The sequence below is a fragment of the Brachypodium distachyon genome, chromosome 1 (genome assembly GCF_000005505.3).
Source record: "Brachypodium distachyon strain Bd21 chromosome 1, Brachypodium_distachyon_v3.0, whole genome shotgun sequence".
NCBI classification, from domain to species: Eukaryota; Viridiplantae; Streptophyta; class Magnoliopsida; order Poales; family Poaceae; genus Brachypodium; species Brachypodium distachyon.
Genome location: NC_016131.3, coordinates 4,839,648 through 4,863,147, shown reverse-complemented (window position 1 = coordinate 4,863,147; position 23,500 = coordinate 4,839,648). Strand labels below are relative to the sequence as shown.

The 23,500-nt window shown below is 43.0% G+C and overlaps 4 protein-coding genes across 8 annotated transcripts; 2 read left to right on the top strand and 2 right to left on the bottom strand.

Moving 5' to 3' along the window:
- Positions 1-840: 840 nt before the first annotated feature.
- Positions 841-8,498, top strand: LOC100846144. The gene is made up of 9 exons (XM_003558488.4): positions 841-1,273; positions 2,198-2,632; positions 2,754-2,891; positions 2,971-3,074; positions 3,156-3,377; positions 5,435-5,929; positions 6,987-7,417; positions 7,971-8,064; positions 8,137-8,498. Exons 1-9 carry the CDS (start codon positions 1,091-1,093, stop codon positions 8,243-8,245), a joined length of 2,211 nt encoding a protein of 736 aa, XP_003558536.1. The 5' UTR covers positions 841-1,090; the 3' UTR covers positions 8,246-8,498.
- Positions 8,499-8,842: 344 nt separating this feature from the next.
- Positions 8,843-11,139, bottom strand: LOC100843397. Its single transcript, XM_003558479.4, has 2 exons — positions 10,791-11,139; positions 8,843-9,426 (listed from the first exon to the last, which is right to left on the bottom strand). Exons 1-2 carry the CDS (start codon positions 10,990-10,992, stop codon positions 9,086-9,088), a joined length of 543 nt encoding a protein of 180 aa, XP_003558527.1. The 5' UTR covers positions 10,993-11,139; the 3' UTR covers positions 8,843-9,085.
- A 1,039-nt stretch (positions 11,140-12,178) lies between these two features.
- LOC100841880 lies at positions 12,179-15,033 on the top strand. The gene is made up of 6 exons (XM_003558474.4): positions 12,179-12,498; positions 13,019-13,113; positions 13,449-13,559; positions 13,630-13,780; positions 14,061-14,335; positions 14,534-15,033. Exons 1-6 carry the CDS (start codon positions 12,259-12,261, stop codon positions 14,748-14,750), a joined length of 1,089 nt encoding a protein of 362 aa, XP_003558522.1. The 5' UTR covers positions 12,179-12,258; the 3' UTR covers positions 14,751-15,033.
- A 111-nt stretch (positions 15,034-15,144) lies between these two features.
- Positions 15,145-22,319, bottom strand: LOC100839033 (protein FAR1-RELATED SEQUENCE 5). 5 transcript variants are annotated; one of them, XM_010230737.3, is made up of 8 exons: positions 21,117-22,319; positions 20,184-20,261; positions 18,909-18,977; positions 16,628-18,674; positions 16,429-16,553; positions 16,224-16,295; positions 16,068-16,142; positions 15,145-15,467 (listed from the first exon to the last, which is right to left on the bottom strand). In XM_010230737.3, exons 1-8 carry the CDS (start codon positions 22,113-22,115, stop codon positions 15,360-15,362), a joined length of 3,573 nt encoding a protein of 1,190 aa, XP_010229039.1. In that variant the 5' UTR covers positions 22,116-22,319; the 3' UTR covers positions 15,145-15,359. The 5 variants fall into 5 exon arrangements, with proteins under 5 accessions (XP_010229039.1, XP_010229043.1, XP_010229047.1 ...); XM_010230741.3 differs by having other exon boundaries at positions 16,068-16,148; positions 16,429-16,562; positions 16,652-18,674; XM_010230745.3 differs by having other exon boundaries at positions 16,068-16,148; positions 16,652-18,674.
- Between the last annotated feature and the right edge of the window lie 1,181 nt (positions 22,320-23,500).

Sequence of the window (23,500 nt, the reverse complement as noted above, 5' to 3'; positions counted from 1 at the left end):
CAAACCGTCCAGGGGTGAAGCTGGTGTTTCTGAGTTTTCTCTTTCTCTTGTATATAGTGCTTCATTGTGAATTGTCGTGTCTCCGAGTTGGTTCTAAGTATCACCAATTTAATTTCATGTTCGGGAGAATTTGGAAACTTTCCTTGAGTGCAAACAGGTGTTTCGAGGTTTGGTCCTGACATCACTAAGTCGCCTATCTGAAGATAGGGCTTGGTGCCTTGGCGTTGAAATCTCACAGCCACCGAGTTTGGTGTGTGAACCACCATTTTCTCGTTTGGCAGTTTCCTGAGAAGTTGGTTGAGAGAAACCAAAGGAACCAGGTTTGATGTCGAGGTCGTCGACTTAATTAATCGATTCCGAGTGTGTCTGAGTCAGCGTTGCTCCAACTAGTCAAACCAGTCAACCTAGCCGTTGCAGTAAACTAAGAAGTGTCGAGTTGAAGTCCGTAGCACCGAGTTGCTTCATTATTTGAAATGTAAGCGAAGTAACATTTAGTTTTTTTATATATGCCTATATAAGTAGTCGGCTCCCTTGGTCCCTCGTTTATTCGGGGACTTTTGCTCAACTGTTTTTCAGCTTCCTATGTTTAAATACACCTTTCTCACAATCCAAAGTCCATCTTCAAGAGAATAGCACTTGAGAGTGAGACTGAGCCTTAGTTGAATTTCAATACTCACTCTGATCCATATTATTGTTGAAATATTACATGTATTTAGATGCTTTTTAAGCATAAATATATTTATATTTGAACAAATTTAAGACAATTAATATGAATCGAAGGGACTGCTGTTCTCGCCCCTTGAGAGTTGAGAGCGTCCGAAATTGTGCTCCTGTTCACCAAATGCCAAATGCCACCCGTGAAACACCCCCGTTTCCCCAGAGCCTGACCCGAGCAACTCGGCTTCAGCTCGCCGTCCGCCCCTTCCTCCCGCCGCCTCTCTCCCCTCCGCCCTCCTCTCAACTCCTCTCCTCCCGCCGCCGGCCCCTCCTTCACTCCCACTGCCGGTCCTCCTCCCCGCCGCAACCACCGGCCTTACCTCACGCCGCCGCCGACCCTCCCTCGATGCCCCACGTCTAGTCCGCCCCCTGCATGGAGCGGTGCAGGATTTGGTGGCCGCGCCAGCAGCTTCAGCCCGGATTGGAGTCCGGCTCTGCCAGATACGTTCTGCTCGGATGGCTCTTCTCCCGCGCGGGCTCTGTCGACATCGTCGTCGCGGACTTCGTCTCCGAGGGAGAGATCTTGCGGTCCTTCCCTAGCGTCGACACCTTCCAGGTCAGTCATGGCAACATTACAGCAGTATGAATGGTAGATGAAGTACACTTTGCCATTTTTGTTCCGCTTATCTCGGATTCAATTCAAGTAGGGTTTTAGTTGGGGTTTGTGTGGCAGTGTTCAGTTTGATTCAAGTTTTGCTGTTTTAAGGCGTATTAACCTAATTCAATACATATCACACACTTAAGAAGGCAAAACATTTGAGTAGGTTCTTTCCATTTATAGCATAGACAAACTACAATGCAAAATGTGGTAACCAGCCAAACAATCCTAATTTCTTGTTAATGTAAACATTTCTTGATTTTGTTACCACGGTTGACTTTTAGCTGCACTTAGAGCATACTGTGAATGGGACACACGTTTATTTTATTTGGGAGGTATGTAAAAAGTAAAAGCATGAACGGTGATGCTTACTGTTTGCCATTATTCTCTGTTGAATTTGTTTTGTACCTCCATTATTAATTTGAGTTTGAGCTCAAAATTTACATGTTTATAAACATCATTCCCCACTATACTCCCTCCGATAGTGGGCGACACTTTTTATGGATCGGAGGGGGTACTCCATATTAATTGTCTCAAATTTGTCCAAATATGGATGTATCTATGACTAAACAGCGTATAGATACATGTAATATTTCGACAACTAATATGGATCGTAGGGAGTATTTTGTTAGTATTGTTGAAAACTTTAAATATAGTTTCCATGTGGTTTTCACCAGTCCCCTTATAAAAATTGGGGATACATACATTATGAGAAGGGGGATACGGCATGTAGTGCAAGATCATTGTTAGTTGCTAACTTCATAATTCCTGTACGAAACTTGAGATGTGAGGATTGAGTGCATTATTGACTTTAGTATATGATTGCTTTTAGTTGTTTTTATTATTGTTGTCTTCCTTTCTCAATGTTATCTCTCTTGTTAGACCATCATCCTTTCCTCAAACAAAAGGATGCCAGTGAGGCTACAAGAATCTGCTGCATTTACCATCCTTGGGGATTGTGTTATGCATCTTCCAAGAGATTTTGAAGTCTGTTGTTGTAAACAAAAATGTCAACCACTGCACACTCAAGTTTTTCAGAAGCAGCATTTTGACACAAACCAAGGCAGTTCTGTTGTATCAAATGGATCACTAGGAAGTGAAAATCTACCCCGAGGTGAAAATAATAGAAATCAGGAATGTGATTGTAGTGTATTAGATGGTTTTATGGACACTTGCAAGAAGTCAGTGGTGAAAGGTGGCAAGTGGGTGCACTTCTGCTGCAAGTCTGAAAAGAGCTTTGGATGCAATATGAACCAAATTCCAGTGCTTCATCATTTGTATCTTGATAACCAGAAGGTTGAACTTAATCATTTGCACGTATGTAAGTCAACTCTCATGCCTAACATCTTTGTGATAACCATAGTTTTAATTTCTTTCCATCTTTGCTGTTCAATCGTTTTACTGTGACCAATTACTTCAGACATTTCAATTTATTTAGGTTATACTGTATGATGTTCCAATTGCTGGTAGAAGTCATTTTTCCCTGGGTGAGGATGCACCTCATAGGTTAAAGACCCCCTTCAAAGTGCCAAATTGGATAAATAATCTGCAAAAGAAACCATCAGTTCTTGATTTGGTATGTGCCTTGATGCTTTTAAACGTTATTAGTATTATTTTGAACAATTAGATAATCTTGTTTACATTTATATTTGAAGGATCCGATTGTTTTGGCGCTTAATTGTTCAAATGCAGCTAAACTGCCAGTTGCTTGGAAAACTGCTGCCAATAGTTCTGTCGCTCATGTCTTTTTTGCAACTATGTAAGAATCATCCTTTCTCTACTCTTCTGTGATGGACACTGTTTTCTTCTTCTCTTACATGGCTGTTATTTGTTTATTCAGATTTGATGCCTTGGTTCAGGTGGTACAACATTTCACAGGAGTATTTTTTACTTTTGTATCGACTATCGTCTACATCATCATTCAATTGTTTCAAAAATGTTTGAGCCATATGCCTGAGTATTTCATGTTACAAAAGGTTTTCAGACATTCATGGAGAAATATCCATATACGTAGTTGCCAAATTCTATACTGGCCAATTTTCCTCCAAGATACCTCCCTAAGGTAAACTTAAGAGTGCCTATGCTACTGCTGAATTTATCACTGTCTTAAGTTGCCGCTAACTAGTTATCTTGTATAGACATGCCAAATGGGGTTACTCTTGCCAAACGGACCTAGTTTGTTTTCTTTATGATAGTTAACTACTGTACTCCCTCCATTTCACAAAGAATGGCACGCACGCATTTCAAGATTTTACTTTGACCAACAATTAAACTAACGATTTGAGGTTTATTTGTTGCAAAAGGATTCGTATTTCAAAAACCTTTTCAACGATATAAAATGTGTAACATAATCTACATACAATTGGTCTAATTGTTGGTCAAAGTTCGACCTCGAAAAACGTGGGCGCCATTCTTTGTGAAAAGGAGGGAGTATTTCATATCAATAGTATTTTCCAAATTCTTTAGTGGCCAATTATACTCCAAGATACCTCCCTAAGGTAATTTTGGCTGGTGCTACTGAATTTACTTGTAACTTAAGTGACCACTGAGTAGTTATTCTAGACGTGCCAACTGGGTTACTGTTGCTGAACTGAACTGGTCTATTTTCTTTATGATGGTTAACTACTGTATTTTGTATTGAGAAATTTATAAATGCAAGTATCCCACTAGTCAACTCTGGAATTTTAAGTGTGCCGTTAATTTTTTGCTATTTATGAAAATGTCATTGCCCTGTTGGTTTCTCTTTCCATTTTGCCATGCAGAGACGTTACCGTCTGGTCAAGGCTCTTTGACCGGTTTGGCCCTTGGTGGCACACACGGAAACTTACGTACGTACATATATAAATCGTCTCCATCTCTACTGTAGATTGATGGTAAGACAAATGCTATCTGCGCCACGTCTGCGTGTCCATGGATGGATGGATCTTATCAGCCTCAGGTCAACAGTAGTAATAATTAAGTCAATGATCGTGAGGAAATTAATGGCTAATACAGACAACAAATGGAGGGAAGCTACAGCCAGGTGGATAGCTTGATAGAACAAAGTTACAGGAATACATTACTATCTAGTAGCAAGAACTGTATATGTACGGTGTACTAGATTGAAAATCCTTTTGGTTGTTGATAAAGTAATTAGTAGTATGATGGATGATTTAGGTGGCAAAATTAATGCAGTATGGCTTGACAACAAAGAGTGGCTTGTGCCTCAGCTCCCGGCACCGCCACACGCTCTGCACTAGCTCCCTGTTCCCTACCTGCAACGTGAACAGCAACGTCGTATTTCTTCTTCTTCCTCTCACATTCTTCTACCATGTTGTCGACGCGGCAGCAATTTGATCCACCAGCATCATCATGGATCAGCAGCCTTGCCAGACACGGCCACCACCTCTACCACGATGCGCCTGTACCTCAACTTCATCTTCTAACTCATCGTCTTCCTCCTCGTTGATAACAGCTATTGCGCCGCATGCTGTGCCTGCACCATACTTTGCATGCTTCTATTAGTGCTGCTCATCCTCTGGTCATTAACAGAGTGGCAGTTGATGAAGCAGAGCCTGAGGCATCTTCCTGCTGCTACATGTGGAGGTAAGCCTGTGGCCTCACGGCCATGTGGAGGCTGGACAGCTGGAGAGATAGGATTGACTAATCAGGCAGGGGATTCAATCCTGGAGATAGAACTTGGGTAGAGATTTTGGACAAGGGGGTTGAATCAGGAAAAAATGATTTGGGTTGTGAAGGAGGGCATTTTGGGAACCAAATTAGCCTGGCCAGTAAGGGTTTTGACCCGACTGTAAGGTCTCGGCATGATAAAAAGGAAAGAGAGCTGACAGAGCAATGGCATTTTCAAATAGCACGAACACTAATGGTACATCTAGAGTTCCAGAGTTGACGAGTGGCATTGTTATACATTTCCCTTTTATATATTTATAACATTTCATTCTGTTTTGTTGGTTCATGCCAACCTTCATATAATGAACCTTTGTTGTTCTGTAATACTGAAGTTGAGATGACATATATTAGCTGTTAGTAGTGATGATAAATAAATTATTCTTAACACTAAGCTTCTCTTCAGTTATTCTTGGTGCATTATCTAAGCATCTTACTGCTTATACTCTGCAGCTCCTCTGTGAATGTCGAATATGCACACAGAGCTGCGATCCAGAAGCATGCATTGTGGTCAAGTATTATCATCGATCTTCTGATGGGTTTCATCCTTGGAGCAGCACTATTGTTAAACACAGAGATTATTTGTTCTTGGACTTTTGCTCTTCTCCACTACATGACAGATGCTGTCTTGAGATCTGGTTGTGTGTGGCTGATGGGTGTTCCAGCAGGCTTTAAGCTTAACACAGAGTTAGCGGAGCTTCTAGGCATGATTTCTCTGAATGCAATCCAGATTTATTCTACCCTTTGGTTCATCATGGGAGGCGTCCTGAGGCATATAGTTCGAGGCCTTGCATTTTCTGGAATCCTTTTTGGTTTCACAGTTCCTGTTTCATTCTTCATAGACATTATCCAGCTTGCGACGTTGCATGTTACCATGCTTCAGTGGTTAGTCTCATTGATATACTCAAGGCAGATTCAGACAGTTACATCGTTGTGGCGTCTTTTCAGGTAAAACATGGTACATTGCTGGGTAAATGTATTTATGCATCTACGACCATACGAACCTATTTGAATTTATGTTAATGTAGAATTCAAAAAATTATCAAACGGAATTTGTCGTACTAGAACATGTACATGTAAAAATATTCTGGCAAAAATACGATCACATGTGCACCATACCAAGAAGACAACAAATTATACACTTCAGCTCAAAAGACCATGCATTTGTCTATCTTGCACGGTACACTTCTCATCTACCTTTATATGAAAGTTTATATGTATATGTGCTTTAACATGTTCTGTTACTGTGAATATTTTGATAAATTTTGAATTGCGCGTATACATTATCTCTGTGACGTGTTCATATGGCTAGGTTTGCACCAAGCCACCAACTCTGTTTTCTACTCTTTTTTTTCAAACCGGCACCGAAACACGCATCATTTCTATTAGAAGAGAAATGACAAGGCACAAAAGTGTAGAAGGGTAAACCTGCAAAGCCGAGAGAACCAAAACCCTAGCTCCAAGCTAACAACAAATGAAAAAAGAGAAAAACTAAAACCCCACAGGGCATTTTGTCAAGTATAAAGAAACTGCAACACAAACCTGATTCTGTTGCTTACTAGTATCAGATTTATTAGTTAACTATTCTCTAATTGCAATATTTTGTTTCTAAATTATTACAGTGCATTGTCACAGTAATATGGCACTGTCAAGTCTGACAAGTTGGATGGTTGGATATCTAATGTTCAGAAGCAAGTGTGGTGCCAGATCCCTTGTAGAGGGAGAGCACATGCTAATAAAAAGTTGGCTATAGCCCCAGAGCATCTCAACTTAAACTAAACTTTGGAATGATGTTGGTTTCCCATCTTTCTTTCTTTCTTTGCGAGGTTTCCCATCTTATTTTGATGACTCTTTTAGCCGGTTACTTATTTATGTGAGGAAATAATCAATTGTGGTCGTTCTAAATGAATCTATGGCAACTAAAGTCCCCAAAACTTATGTTTCTCCATTAGAGTCTTCTTATGTTTCTTGTAGATTTGCTAATACATGCTTGTGTTATTAACAGAGGGCGCAAATGGAATCCTCTTAGGCAGAGATTAGATAGCTATGACTATACGGTTGAACAACATGTGGTTGGTTCACTTTTGTTTACACCAGTCTTGCTTCTTCTACCCACAGCTTCTATATTCTATGTATTCTTCACTATGTTGAGCAGCACAATCATTTGTTTGTGCATAGTATTGGAAATTGCAATATGTATAATCCACTGTACTCCATATGCTGCATTAATTCTATGGGTGACAAGGAGGCAAAGATTTCCTGCTGGATTATTACTCCTACCTGTGTCGTTGTCATCTGTATGCACTGATGAAGAGGATGCCCAATCAGTTGAATATTGTTCAGCCAGTGGATTTGGTGATAGGCAAACAGACCATCTCGTCCATGTACATCCAGGACCTTTAGTTTCAAGACTTCACTGTAACTATAACACTATCGGTAAGTTGTCTCTCTAGACTTTAATGTACACCTTTCTTTTGTTCATACCATACTTGCTTTGTTTATTGGCGACGTATCATGTGAAAACCTCTATTCGGCAAAAACCTGGAAACTTTTAATCCTAGCACTTAGATCTCAAATAAAGGGATCTGATGACAGGGGGAACCTTTAATGGCTTAAACATATTTTATGAAAAAACTTCTAAACTTTCCCACGTTGGGGGTTTTCAAGTGATTAGAGGTTTCCCCTTTCACCCAATCCGTTTATTTGAGATATAATGGCTAGGATTGAAAGTTTTCAAGTTTTCAAGTTCGCTTGTTTGTTTGTGTTTTTCTTACTATAAATATCTCTGTTTCTTATTCAAGCACTTCCTTCTACCATGTTGTCATTTTATTTGAACACACGTATTCTAAAAACTTTCAGCTTAGGTTTGTATCTCATATGATAAATGAAGAAAACATTCTTAGAAGAATGAAATCATCTTTAGCATACAGTTTCTCCTATTGATTTTTTCAGCCAAGATCCTGCTAACATAAACAAAGCCAAAATGCAGGGCAAGTGATAGGACCACATTACCGAAAAGCTTTTGATGGGATTGCTCTCTCCTTCTGCAAACAATTGGCTCATGGAATTCTCAGCGGTGCAAGGTTGCTACTTATCTCTTTAATTCATTCGTATTCCTTTTGTGGCTTTCATGACACTTGCTCGGTTGGCGGCAGGATCCCAACAACACTGCACCTGCCGTCTTCTCCGTTCCCCTGGATGCATATTGGCATTAGACAATATTGGATGCTCTGCCGTGACGCAACCAAGCAGGGATGGAATTGAAGTTTTTCGTGTACTGTCAACTTTATACCGCCCTCGAGATTTTGCTTCAACTGCCTAACACAGTAACAGAATGTTGTTGTTCGTAAGATGTCATGTTGTTGACTGCTCTGTAGATGATCGCTGAAATACCATTTGGAGTTTATAGGAAGTTAGGAACCGATGTTGCTCAATTCTGTCTCACCCAACCAACAGATTTTGCAATGGACAAGTACTGACATACTTTAGAGAAGTCTTCACCAGTCCTTTTTTTTAACCGCATCTTCGGGGTAACCGCGTCTTCGGGGGTCTCTTTTTTACTAAACCGTCATCTCAAGCAAGTTTCAAAAGAAAAATATCGCCTCTGCTAGTATCAGCAAGCGGCAAGCGGCACAGGGAGATGGATTCCTGACGTACTGTCGCAGGGGGCCACTGGCTTGTGGGGCCCACATGTCAGTAGCCTTACGTTACCCTGCAGCCCGTCAGGTAAGCTGCGTCCGCGGGACAATGCCTCACACCATAGTATTTTACAGGAAGGGAAACCTCATGGCATCGGACTGACACATGAATGCCAACGTGACGACGGTGATTTGGGAAGTAAACAAGTCATACTTCGTCAGGTTGGTAGAAATAAGATCAACTCCTCAGTTACCACCATCGTAGACAACCAATAATCACTTCCAAGATCTACAGGTGACGAGTTTCATACCAATTTAACATATCGCTCACAAACAGCTATGGCCGTATAGTACAAGCTGGATACAAAATTAGCTATGGACAAGGAAGCCCGTGGCAGCAGAAAGGGATATAGAGGTCACCAGAGGTGAACGAGATCTCTGTTGCTCGGCATGCCATATCCATCGCCTACTGATTCCCATGTGATTTGCCGTTCCCGGGTTTCCATCCTAGTTCCCGAGCCCTTTCCTCCCACAAAGCAGTCAGTTTCTTTTGATCGAGCAGTGAGTCTGCTGACTTCTCCCTAGCTTCTTCACATGTATCCATGCCTGAACTGCATTTGTCAGCCTCCTTTTGATACTGTGAAGCGAGCTTTTTGGCCTCGAGCAATTTTACATCAGCTTGTTGCTGAGCTTGCGTCGCCTCCTCCTCTCTCTGCTTCAGTTCTTCTATCAGTAGCTCCGTGAAACTCTTCTCTGTTTCTTCACCGGAAGCACGGCTGCTAACCTCCTTGAATTGTTTGCCACAGTCTGCAAATATCAGAAGCAATTGGACCTAGTTAAATCAGTCACTAGATCATTGCAAAATAAATCTCCATGAGCACTTCATTTGCCAGGTTTAATATGAACATACATATAACAGTACATATGTTCCCAGACAAGACCATGCTTCTAAGGTATCGATCATGGCATTTGCGCATACTAGCATCACAATAATCTCTGCATAGCCTTGACCCCTAAACATTCAGTTCATGTTGCAGTTGCACTTCTTTATTCATAGAAGTCATAGAGGTTATTGTCATCGACCACTTTTAATACAGTACAATATGCTCTAGTATATTCTGAGTCTTAAATCCTTGCTAGAGGAGAAACCTAGAGGCCATGTGTACATATGGGATTGACAAAAGGTATTTTGTCAGTTAAGCTAGCTTGCGATCTCTGTATAGCTATCGGCACAAAATTATCCAACTTTGCCATGGTCATTGCAACTTTGGTGAAAAGGATCAACAGATGAAACACTTGACTAAGGGAATACGAAGCTCATCTACTTGGCATTCAGCTTATTGACTTATAAGTTGAAGCCTATCTACTTCACTCTTAACAAACACAAGAAACCCCCCATAACCCTCTAAGATTTGCAGGTGGCCACACTGTGAGGTAGGTTACTGGACAGGCTTCAGGCTCAGAACATTGCCCAGAGATTACACAATATCAAAAATCATACTAGAAGCTGAGCTTACTAGTTAAACTACATGACGAGGTCTATATCATGGATAGAAGCTAAAGAGTAAAGAGAGACATAAACATAACATATGATTTCCATGGATAGCAAGCAGACGTGTTTGAGTAGATTGAGGATATGTGGCGTTCATGACTGACTAGGCAACTGTTGGCTGGAGTTTTCCATCTATCTATCATAAATATTCCATTTCCTGAGCAAGGGTAGTCAATTTGACACCTGTAAGCTGCATCAAAAGCATGGGCAAAGGAAGCCATCAGAGGTGGGACTTTAGCATCAAGCCAAGATAGGCACCGGCCTTTCAGTGTCATGCCATGTTATGTCATACGTTGGGCATACAGAATGACTCCCAATTCATAGCTACAGAATGACCTATGGCCTGTTCTGGCTTCAAGGGTTATGTATAGTTCTAGTTAATCATTCAGAAATGACCTGCATATGTATGCACAACCTTATCGCGTCTCGCCCGCAGCAGAAACGAAATAGCTAGCGGCTAAAAGCCTAAAACACAGACGCATTGTGGAAAAGCACGGTATAAAAGGAAGAAGAGCGGCTCTGCTCCGCGAGCGAGATCCAGAGCGATACGGTGGAGCAGCGAGCGAGATCTGGGCGGGGTATAGGTGCGTCGGCGGCGGGACGGTAGGCGCGCACGCACCTTCGGGTAGCGAGAGCAGCGGGAGCGCGTCGCAGTCGCAGGCGCAGGCGGGGCAGGCGCCCGGCGAGCGGCCCAGCGCCTCGGCCACGTGCCAGTAGAGCGGGGGCCCGACGATGTAGCCGGCCAGGCCGAGCCCCACCAGCGCCACCAGCGCCGTCACGGCCGCGGGGCTCGGGCCCCACGACGACGGCCCACCGGCCATGGCCGCGCGCACAGACGGTGGCTGGATGGTTCGGCCACGCTGCGGGCCGAGGCGAGGGGAGGGGAGGCGGGCCTTTGTGTCGGCGGCTGGGCGCGGCGGTGATGGGGGTTAAAGGGGGTGGGGGGCGAGTGGGGTGGGGGAGTGATGACTGGTGAGTGGGGATAGACCGGAAGGCCGGACGCGAAGCCGGAGTGGAGAAAGACCGAAACCTGCAGGGCGGGCAATTATTTGGGCAGACCGTCCCTGTCTCACTCAGTTTTACAGATGGCCCATGTGGCCAGCATCTGCCTCCCCCGGTAAATCATCAAAAAAGTGCTACTGCTTCATGCGTGCTGCTAATAAAAAATGGCTCAAGTTTGTCAAAATTTCGATGTATCTAGAGTCTAGACATACTTAGTGTATAGATGCATGTAAATTTAATCAAAGTTGAGGCATCCTTTATTGGACGGAGAAAGTAATAGAAATAAGGCAAACTGATGATCAAAATTTCCGTTTACATGGGCAGTTCCTGTACTTTGGGCGATGGCCTCAGTTCAGTCCTCGCACTCGCAAATTGCTCTTTCGGCATCCTAAGCTTGATCCGTTGGCTCAATTTAGTCCTAACACTTGTGTGCTAGTTGATCGACATGGTTGGAGCTACTCCCTCCGATCCATGTACTTGTTGCGGTTTTGTTTAGATAAGCATGTACATACACAATGAAACATGATACGTATCTAAACAAAGCCGCGACAAGTAATATTGATCCAGAGAGTACTATGGGTCTATGGCAAACTTAAGAGATGTTGTAACTCGATCTTTGCAACCTAGCATAGGTATTTATCTTTATGGAAGACAAACTTGGCACCTATCCAATAGTTCCATAACTCTTGGTGCATCTAATTCATGTAAGTCGTGTTACATTTGACTTAAATGCTTTATAAATCCTCCAAAACAAAGAACAACCAAATAAGATTTTCCTGTCATTTTGTAAGAACCATTCAATTCAAAATGGCTTCGAACAAGAGTTATTCCAACCTGGAGAATTCATTACAAGAAAATATATTTGTTCCTAACAAGGCAGTAAAGTACAGGCTTTTCCTGAGATGGCAGCGCACAAATATAGCAAAACCGGTGTTGGCACTTGCATAAAACGAACCGCCCGATCACCCATAAGATCCAAAAAGAACCGGAAAGGAAAAAAAGGCCAGGCCGGCCTTGCGCCTACAAACCCCCGCTGCAGGGCACGACGACGACTTCCCCAAGTTCGAGCCATTCGCACCACCACCATGGAAGGCCTCCAGCGCCGCCCCGCGGCGGCCGCGGCCAACGCGAGGGCGCAGCAGCCCCCGCCCGCCATCCACTGCGACGTCGAGCCGGCGCCGCGGCCGTGGCCGGGGATGCAGATGCTGGCCATCGCCGCCGTCCTCGTGCTCGGGGGCCTCCAGTTCCTGCCGGCCACCCACTTCCGCCACCCCGCCGACCCCGGCCGCAACTGGGTCCCCTTCGACCCCACGCGCCACCCCTTGGTACGCTACTGCTCTCTGCTGCCCCGTCTCGGTCTGTCTGTCCCACCCCCGGGCTCTCCCCCATGTCTGTTCCCTGCGTGTGATTCGAGCTGTATTCCCTGCCCATTGATTTCTTCAACGTATTTCACCTCCACAACCACGGTATCGCTGGCATGAGATTCATTCAAATGACTGGGATTGCCATTTTATTGGTGCCAGTCAGTTTATAACTGCTTCACTCAGTAGAGTGCACTCCTTTTCTCGGATGGGGAAAATTGAGTGGATGCTATTCGGTTTCCATTTCGCGGGTTCTTGAAGTATATATAATATGGGAAGGCCAAATGTGCGATCAACTCAACAGGAGTTAAATTCGAACTTATGTGTAGTGGTTTACTGTATTTTATAGCCTACTCCGCCAGTGGTGGTACTGGTTTGAACTGACCACGGTTTGGTTCATTTACAAGTTAGTCTGGGTTACCAAAAATCGAAAATGTAGGGTACTAGCTTTCTTGAAGTACCCTTGTATTTTTTTTTCCTGCAGGATATATCTGGACGTATAGAGATCTTCTCTTGGATAAGCTGTCTGGATCTTCGTACTCTTGCTGTGCTGACGAACTCCACCCTGTCCAGCTCAAGGTTCTGTTTCTTTGTTTCATGTATATCTCACTGATTTTACTGCGAGGAAATTGGCATGATAACTGTGATCTTTAACTACCAGAACTTTTTATAGCTGATATGGAAGAATTTCGATTGGCCTAATAAGTGTTTTATCATCATGATCATTTCACACTTCCATGTAACAATGGTGTCCGCAAAAGATAAACTGACAAACCCTTTTGATAATTGATACCGGATAGTTTTACTTGTGTGCTTATTGCACTGCTAAATGATATTATAATGGCGCAATTGTGGCTTCATGTATTTTTCAGTGCCTTATATAGCCAATATGTTTCTTCTTATTTGTTTGACAGTGAACCACATGATGTATACTTCAATTTCCTGATACCTGAAGGAGGCAATGACAAATTGCCCTTCTACAAGATAAAATCAGTGTTACCTGATTCAAATATTACTGTTACTAGGTGAGCAAACAAACCAAAATGCTCATTTCTCTTTGGATTTGTCGCATCCTCATACTTGTTACCTCTTCAGTCAAAAGCAAATCAAGGATAAGCTAAATGTGGCCACTCCAGAAGGAAACTTTTTTTGGTCATTCCACAATGAATTATCGTCAATCATTATCGCAACAACTCAACCCTCAAAGAAGAGATATGTTTATATCTCAGCAGACTCAGTCATAAAGGTACTATGCATATATCTTATCTACTTGCCTCAACATATCATGGAACTTCCAGACAAACAACCATTGATCTCATAATTTTTTTCTGCCAGAGTGGCTAATGCTTTTAATCAGTCAACCAACAAATCAAACCTGCATCTGTAGCAGAACAATATTGGCATGATAAGTTCTTTGATAAATTAGGCATATAACTCCATAGAAATTTTTGAACACTGAAGTATGCATATCCAGTTCTGAAACATCAATCTCCGCCCCTTATGTGAAATGTCAATCTCCTCACCAGGGCAAAATTGAAGAGCTTGCTCGCATTGATTTAGGCATTTATGCCATTGGTGCTGTTGAAGATTGTAGCAAGCGTGTTGGCGACTACACCAATATGGATGTTCTAAATGCTGTTCATAGGACAGCTCCAACAGGTTTGGCATCTACAGAACCTTATAACAAGGACACGTGCTTACTTGATATTGATGTGCTTGTGGTGGAGCCACGCAATCTCAAAAGAAATACGATTGACGCTATCAAGGTGTGGGTCACAGGCCTTAGCCTAGCTAATCCAAGGTCAGTGACTCGTATTGTGTTCTGAACAAAAATATCCACCATCGGCACCTCCGTCCCAAAATAAGTGTCCCGAATTTGTATAAGATCTTGTACAAATCCACGACAGTTTGAGACGGAGTGAGTACATTATAAAAATCATATAAATTCAGCTACTGTATAGTAACACCATTTCTGGTCATTTCGCAAATCCATTTTCAGGGATGGCATTCAGTTGGCGATAACTCTGGCCTTCTATGACAATTATCTAAAGCTACCTTCCAGCTGGAAGCGCGGAAATGCTAATGCGGACATTCTCCACTACGACGGACCCAAGAATGTTTGCTCTGCAGATGGTCGTCAGCATCAAGAACAAGGCTCTGGCGAGACCTGGCGGCAGTACCTTAGTGAGAAGTCCGACGCAATGCTAAGCACCTGAGAAACTGCCCTTGGTCATACGTCCTCCATTGTGTGGTAGTGGAAGACGAGTATTTGATAGGGCTTTCAGGCTTTCAGGCTTTCAGGGGTAACACAGGATAGAAGATACGGGTTCCTCATTAACCTGTCACACATACCCGTGAAAGATTGTGTTGTCTACCAATTGATCACTAAATTTTTGTACTCAATAGACTGATTTTTTCAGCAAAGCCAACAAGCATAGCGTTGCTCAACTTTCCTGTTTATGCTCTAATTGTTGAACTGAGTTCATGTTGCTTTGACAATATGGATACACTCCCTCCGACCAGTATTACTTGTCTCAAATTTGTCTAAATACGGATGTATCTATGTATAAAAATCGTCTATATACATGTAATATTTTGACAAGTAATTCCGACCGGAGAGAGTACATAAATTACCTGCTCACTGTTAGGCCACATGTCATAAATACCGAGGTTAATTGGGTCAGCTTGTCAGGTTGGGCCCAAGTTTTGCCCATGCCCCCACATTTCACTGATATAAACAAGCTGGGCAAGAAATATTTTCGTTGCATAATTTACAACTACAATATTTTACAGTTTCTACATTCTGGCATACATCACAATGTACATCACAAGAAATCCCACACTGGGATGGTGTACTGGCTATCCGTCGTCTGGTGGCCCAGTTGAGGATTGCTGCTAAGAAATTGCAATGACTGGATGTCTGGAGGGGGAGCCTGCACCAGAACACCACGAACAGTAGTTATTACTCCCTCCATCCAAAAATGACAAATTTGAGAATCTGAGGCAACTAAAGGAAATATTTCTCCCAAAAAATGCGCTGAAGTCATTTTATTCCCTATTAAATTTCCTAATAGGCCCACCACAGTGCAAGATTGAGTAGATGTGCAATTAAGAGTCAATTTGGCAATGAGTAACAAGAACACAGGGAGCGGGAAGTGTGATGGAAACTCAAGGATGAATTTGTTCTTATATTTTTGAATTTCTTAGATTACGATATATCCTTATATTTTTTGATAGAGTATCATTTTGCCTCCTCGGAAAATTTAGTCAGCACGAAAGTTATCACATGAGTTCGCAGGGGGTAATCTTGATTACAGTCACTTGACTGAGTATTAACACCAACATGAATATCTCCCATGGAGGAAAGTGATTCTAGATGGCAATGTGTGGATATGAACTCAATGACCACTTAAAAGTCTTAGTGTCCTACCATAGCAACTGCTAAGGAAATCTGTCGAGTAAACTCCCTTGGGGAAGGAAAACATGGCTGTAAGCAAACAGAGTAGTGCATCGCTATATAAATGTACAATCACCTGGTGGATTTGAGGACCACTAAGAAAGTGTGATTGTTGTAGATGAGGTTGCTGAAGATGAACATGTGATGGTTCCTGCATCTATTGACAAAACAATAGTGAGAGTAAAGTACAGAAGTAGTATTCTTTCTTCAAGCAGTAAAATATAATCATGACCTGCCCAAAAGGAGATATGCCAGGAAATCCTTGAAGAGAATTAAGACCAAACTGCTGTGTAACATAAGGTACCTGTTTGACGAAGCTATAATTTATTAATACTTCAATTACCTTAACAGCAAACTATAATTATCATCACCTTCACTTTCACTCTGTCCACCAAACCAGGGGTTTTAGGAAAATATAAAGAGAACATAAGTTTTACCTGCATTATATGGCTTGGTGAAAGGAACTGGTTGGTTGGAGTTGTCAGGTGATTCGGAATGTCATTTGGTATTGTGGAAGGTTCATTCCTAAGTGGGACTTCACACTCCTCAGGCTCCAGAAGATCTGCAACAGCTTAATCAAGATCAAACACTGATAATGTTCAAACCAGCATGAAGCAGCTTAAATGGTGAACAAACCTTGTCTGCCCTTTTGCTTCTTACTTGATTCAAGAGGACTTTGCTGCCGGCGCCGCATCTCTACATTTTTCCTTTTCTTAGCACTTGCTCTGCGAGGTTCACTGTTGCTGGCATCATTCTGAATCAAATTTTGCTGATGATTTTTCATGATAGTGCTTAAAGAAGATTTGTCATGCAACTTTTCTTGCAAAATAAGCTCAACTTGCTCCAGGAGCTGATCATATTGGTTCTCCATAAATGTATGAGCTTCAGTGTTTTCTGCAGCCTTTGCTGCAATTTTATATAAAGTTCGACAAAGGGAGTTGTACCGTTTAGACACTGAGAACTTGGGATCTTCATCTACAGCAGCAAAACCTGGAGGTTCAGTCTGAGCATCCTTTCGCCATCTTTTCAAAATATAGTGTGGTGGAAGTTCTTTAACATTTCTGATCTCGAGAACTTTCAATATATGGCAACACAGGATACCTACAAATTCAAACTTCTTGCAGCTACAAATAACCTTATATTCTGATGAGTCAAATCTAACAAGATGAACCCGTGGCCTGTTTTTGACAGTTACCTCATACTCAGATATCGATCCAATCTCACCGCAGCTATAAATCATGCAGGCCACGATCAGTTCATATTCTAATCTGAACATCTCAAACAGTGCTGGAGTATATGTATTAGCAGCCTGCCAAAGTAACCGCAGAGGAGCTACCCTCTGAGTCATTTGAACACCAAGGTAGTCAGCTTGTCGTTCAGCTAGACGTTTATCCTCCAAAAACTTATTGTAACTGTTAAAGAAGTATGGGAGATCTATTTCTGCTTTAAGAATATCTGCCAGGATGGCTTCTGTGTTATCACATTGGAGTGTGGCTTCAATATCTGCGCAGAATGTATCACGCCCAAATGGCAAGGCCCATCTTTCTCTATTCTCAAAGAATTTACTTACCCACTCATTATCCTTCAGATTGTACTTACCCGTAATGATTTCCCAGTTAGACAAGAAGTCCTCCTCCTCCTCATAGTTGTACAAAGATCTACTAAAATCATGGGCAAAAGTTTCTGAGCCTTGGAATGTATCCCTTAATATCTTGGTAGCATCTTGATATAAATGCAACAGTGAAAAGCGGTGGGTAGTTCCTGGCCAAGCAGAAGCAACTGCATCGCTTATCGTCGGAGAGTGGTCAGTCAAAACTGTTTTTGGCTGCTTTCCGCTCATGGCAGATTTGAAAGTTTCAAACAACCACTTGAAGGATTCGACTGATTCATCGTAAATAAATGCTGTACCAAATATGGTTGGCTGCTTATGATGATTAACACCAATAAAAAGCAACAAAGGCCTACCATAATGACCTGTGCTATATCTTGTGTCAACATATAGTACATCACCAAAGTAGTTATAATCCATCATTGATTTAATATCCGACCAGAACACATTTCTGATTTGGTCGTCTTCATCCACTTGAATGGAATAAAAGAAAGATGGATTCTTGCCTTTCATCCTCTGCAAATATTCACAAATCGCTTGAGCATCGCCCAATGGCATATCTTTTGTGCTCCTTGTCCTTATGTAATTTTTATAATCATTAGGTATCAAAACAACTTTCGGCAGATCCAGAGGCTGCTGTAACTTTGCTAATAACTTCTGTGATCTCAGAATCTGAATGTCCACCAAGGGAGTTTCGAGATCATGATTATGATCGGCCACATACTCAGTCACTACATATTTGCCGCTGGTAGTGATTTTAATAGTCATGTGTGCTTGGCAGCCAGTTCTTGCATCTGGTCGAGGCTTCTTTTGTTCGGCAGTAACACTTTTAAGGCGGAATCCTTCTTTAGAACATACATATGCCCGAGATCTCATAACATTATTCGCAGTTTTGTCAGAGCATCCTTTTCGGACATTGAACCCTGCAGATCCAGCATAGCTAACATAAAATTCATAGGCCTTGTCTTCATTCACAAAAACCATTCCAATTTTTGGCTCTCCTCCAGGCCCAGCAACTACTTCAGTTTCTGGATCTGCTTCTGCTTCAGTTATTTCATCTTTTTTGCTCTCAGGCTGGACAAAGCGGAAACAATGTGTTAGTGAGCAGCGAGACTTGAACATAATAATACACAAGGCAGCAGTTCATATGGAATACATGGCGCAAAACTCACAGCAATTATTACCCCCTTTTCAAGTTACTAACCAAAGTTAAGATACAGAAAACTCAAACAATCATTTCCTTTGTATGCAACATTTGCACGAGCAAAAAAAGATCATAGTGATTAAGCAGTTTGCATTTAAGCTTACCTTCTCTTCTTCTTTAAGATTTTGCTTCTCAAGACGTTTTGAACGCCTTTCTGAAAGTTGCCGTGAAGGCTGCAACCACAAGAACAACAAATAAGAATAATGAAATAAATGCCACAGAAAGACTTCGCCTTTGGTTGAATTTTTTTAATACATGGAACTGGAAGCAAATCAATGCTTATTGATTCAAATGATTTCCACATTCATGAGATCTCAATACAAAGAAACGACAGGTCAAAATAAATCAGAATATGCCAGTCAGCCTAAAAGAGTTGCAACATGGAGGTAAGTACAAACCACCAAGAGTTCTGATACAGTGGCTCCGTTTGGCATTGCGGTGGATTATCATAATCCCGTTTTTTTCACCCACTGTTCACTATTTTTGTGTTTGGCTAACCAACTTTTCTCTACTTTCGTGTGTTTTTCTTCACAGCAGATTATAAAATAAGTTCAGCGCAGCACAGTTCAGCAATGCCAAACTAAGCTTAGGTCAGTAAAGGCCGACGAGAAGAGCTACAAAAACTAACCCCTCCGTTCCTGAAAACAGGGCGCATAATTTTTCTCTGTTTGTTCCAAAAAACAAGGCGCATTTCTCCTATTGCTCCCAATGTGAACAAAATACACCCTAATTTATTCACCTCGGAGGATTAAATCGGTAACTGCATGCCTAATTAGACGCCCGGGCTTCTGCGCATGCAACGCCTAGCTTTTGCCCATATTGATGGAGTTTGCATAGTGGTGGGACCGCAACCAGCTAATAATGCGTTGTGTGTGCTGCAACAACGCCTAGGCTTCTCTGCATGTAGCACTTGTTCCGAACAGTTCGCTTGTTTAATTAGGGGTAAATCAGTCACAAACCGCATGGTTTTGCTCTTTCTTGGTATGCGAGAAACAAAATATGCACCCTGTTTTCAGGAACGGGAGTATATTGAAATCAGCCCCAGGGAAGTCAAGTATATATCATGCAGGGTACACATACATAGTTGATAATCTAATGTTTAAAATTTAAGCAGAAACAGGAACTGGAGATGCGGATGAAGTAGTAGAGCATATCTTCCATATAGAAGGTGCCAAGTTATGTGCCAGTGTGTAAAAGTTTCAGTGAGTTGTAACTTGTGACTTCTGACTCTGAGAAAACAGTTAGACACCAACTGTGTGCTATCATTTCTCTTTCACTGGCCGACTAACCACCCACTTAATGGAAAATGCTAACAGCCGTATAGCACAATAAAACTGAGCATTCATAAATAAATATAGGTGACATATAAGCAAAGTTACCGGTAGTCCTTCGCTTGCAAGAAATCTACCGCCAACACCACGCTTACGTCTTTCCGCCAAAGCTTGGCGCGAGACAATCTAAAAAGGACAAGCACAAATACTTACAAAGTAAACTAAGCACAATGACACAATATTATATGTGCAATTACTTTAGTAGGTACATGCCCATTGCCTTGATACTTCAACATTCTAACACATGTTTATGTCTTGACATATGTACCACAGCACACATGCTTTGAAACAAAAAAGTGCACTTATGATTCTGCTACTTCATGCCCCTCTACTTTGGATACTAGGACTTGTGGTTTCTTCTGTTGTGTTTCATCACAGAAAATGAAATGTGGAGTCACATGGTGTATGCACACACCTTAAGTTTATCATGTGCTGGATGGCTACATGCAATCATCGTTACCCACATCAAATGAGGGCTAGAATAGTCAATGAGCTTGCAACATGAGTGTCTTTTATCAGCTTGCCAGAATAGGCAGCTTTCACGTTTTACAAGAAAACTAACACCCATTTTATCCATGGTCAAACAGTGCTTCCTGACTTCCAGGTAACAAAGGGAGCAAACTGAGCTTGAGCGGAAATTAGGACCAGAGTACACATTCCCCTACTTGGAATTATTTACTTGAGAAGAGCTTTTTTGAGGATTTTGTGCATCTATATACTGACATTTTGTGTCATTGCAATGTGGCACAAATATTTCATATGTGAAAATCAGTTTCATTCCCTTGATGAAGAAAGACACAAAATGGGTAGGCACAAATATTGATATCTCAAGTACCTAAGTTATCTTTTTTCAAATGAACAAGTATCAATGATGCCTACATACATCTTACTCTGCACTCCAGCATTATGATATACAACATTGCAATGTGAGATATATCCTTCATCGCCATCACAACTAATAACAAGGTGTAAGCAATTTACCTTAGCAGGCCTGCCGGAGACAGGTCTGGTTTGTCGCTTCGAGAGATATTTATCAAGTATCTTCTTCCTGTCATCGTTGTTGCACTGTGATGCACTGGCACCAAGGTCACATGCCTGCAGGGCATTGCCCTCTGTAACAGCCTTTCTTGGCCTTCCCCTCCCTCTCTTTTCCTTTGTTCCCACTTCCTCTTCCATTTCATCCTCCTCCTCCTCATCATTGGCGCCGGCAGAACCATTCCGTGCACCATCCACCGCCTCATCATTTCGTTCTTCAGGTTCGATGACATTCTCGACAGCCATCCTGACAACATCATTTTCATCCCTACCTCTCCTTGAACTCCTCCTACTAGGCACGGCTTGCACAATCTCTGTGCACGCTATTCCACCGCCCATCTCCACCTCCGGCGCCTGTGCATTTTTCTTCCCAGGCTTGCGGCCCCTCTTCTTACAGGGGCCAACCTCTCCCTTTCCCTTTTCCGCGGCACCCTCCTCCACCTCCTCCAAACCCTTGGCGGCTTTACTCTTCCTATTCACATAATTCCCTCTACAGCAGAGGAACCGCTGCATGATCATCGCGCCCGTGCCAACCGAGCGGCGGTTGGAACCCGTGCGCGCCTTGAACCCTGCCTTCTCGCCGTACCCCTGGTAGAACCCCTTGGCGTCGTCGGCCGAGTCGAACTCCATCCCGAGCACCGGCACACCAGCTCCCCCTCCCTCCACCGGCGCCACCTCCAGCTCGTGGTTGTGGTCCACCACCAGCTTGGACACCTTCCACTTGCCCCCCACCCCGACCGCGTCCTTCTTCACTACCTCCATCATCGCCCTGCACCTCTCGCCGCCGGGCGCCCCCGCGGGGGGCGGCGGCGACCGCGAAGCTTCCTCCTCCTCCTCGCTTGCTTCGCCAGCCTGTCGGAGCGAGAGGTATTCCCGGGAGAGGGGCTCCTCCGGCTCCAGCGGGGGCGGATCGGGGGGCCCCGACGGTGGCGCCGCGCCGGCCATGCTGCTAGGGGGAGGGTTTGGGGCTAGGGTTTGGGGGTGGGTTTTGAATGGAGCGGGTTTGGGCGGCAAGCGAAGCGAGGAAGCAAGGGGGGAGATCTGCTGTGGGGAGGAGGCGTCTTGCCCTGGCTGCGGCCGCCGGCGAGAGACTTGTGGATGCGGAGAAGGGTGTGCCGCCCGTTGGGGGTCCCTGGGACTGGGAGTCCAAAAGGTGCCGTGTGAAGTCTTCGCAAAGGAGCGTTACTTGGCTGACGGGTGGGGGCCGTAAGCGATGAGGCCCACGTGTCATTGGAGTAGTCATAGGTGTGATGGTGACGCTAGGGTAAAGCACCGATGGGGTTCGTGGCTGGCGGCGACCTCTGGGGACGGAGACAGACACTGTGGTCTCAGCGAGAGAGCGCGACGCGTGGCCCCACGTGCAGCGAGTTTAGGGGTTGGAGATGAGGACGAGGACTGAGAAGATATCCACTCCTCCCCCCGACGAGTTAGGTAACACTTTTAAAAAATGTCAAAAAATTTAAAATAAACTGAGTGCGTTCATAATATATGTATCTACCATGTTAGAAAGTTTCAAATCCAAATTTATTATTCACAGAGAGAAACAAAAAAGACAAATACAAACATGAATAGTGTCAGAAATTTTGTCTTTTGTGTTTTTGTCTTTTTGCGACCTACTCATATCTGAATTTGTTTTTTTTTTCTCTATGCATATAATGAATTTGGATTTGAAACTTTGTGACATGATAGACACATATTTTATGAACCTACTCAATTTATTTCAAAAAAATTGAAAACTTTTTCAGGGTGCTACCGTGCGTCACGGTAGCACCTTAAGGGGTGGGAGCACCGGATATCTTCTCGATGAGGACTAATGGGGTCCGGGTGTCAGCAGGAAGGTAGTAGATAGTTTGCTCGTCACGTTCGCACAGAGATTTTAAATTTACAGAAAGTGTTATTTTTGAGAAAAATAAATACGGAAATTATCACGAGTGCGCGTGCGCTGGCATTTCCGCACGGCACGCTCGAACAGATCTACTGTTGTTGCTACTAGCGGCGGGCACGCATGCGGTGTCCGCGCGGAATGAGCTAACGCGGGCACGTTCTCGTCCTATTCCAGCCTGACAGGTCAACAAAATTTAACTTTGTCATGCATAGTATATTTGATCTTTGAAAACTTTCTCAGTTGGTTCATCTACAATTACCGTCTTCTTTTGTTAAGAAATGACACAGAAACCAAATAGTTAAACAGTGGTAGTTTTGATTTATCTAGAGCCATTATGGTTTATTTTAATCATAAAAAAAAGTTGAGGAGAAAAAGATGAGTATGAGTTTTTCCCTTTACATTTTCTTTGATCTCGTTCTACCCCACTTTCGAATTTCTATGCACG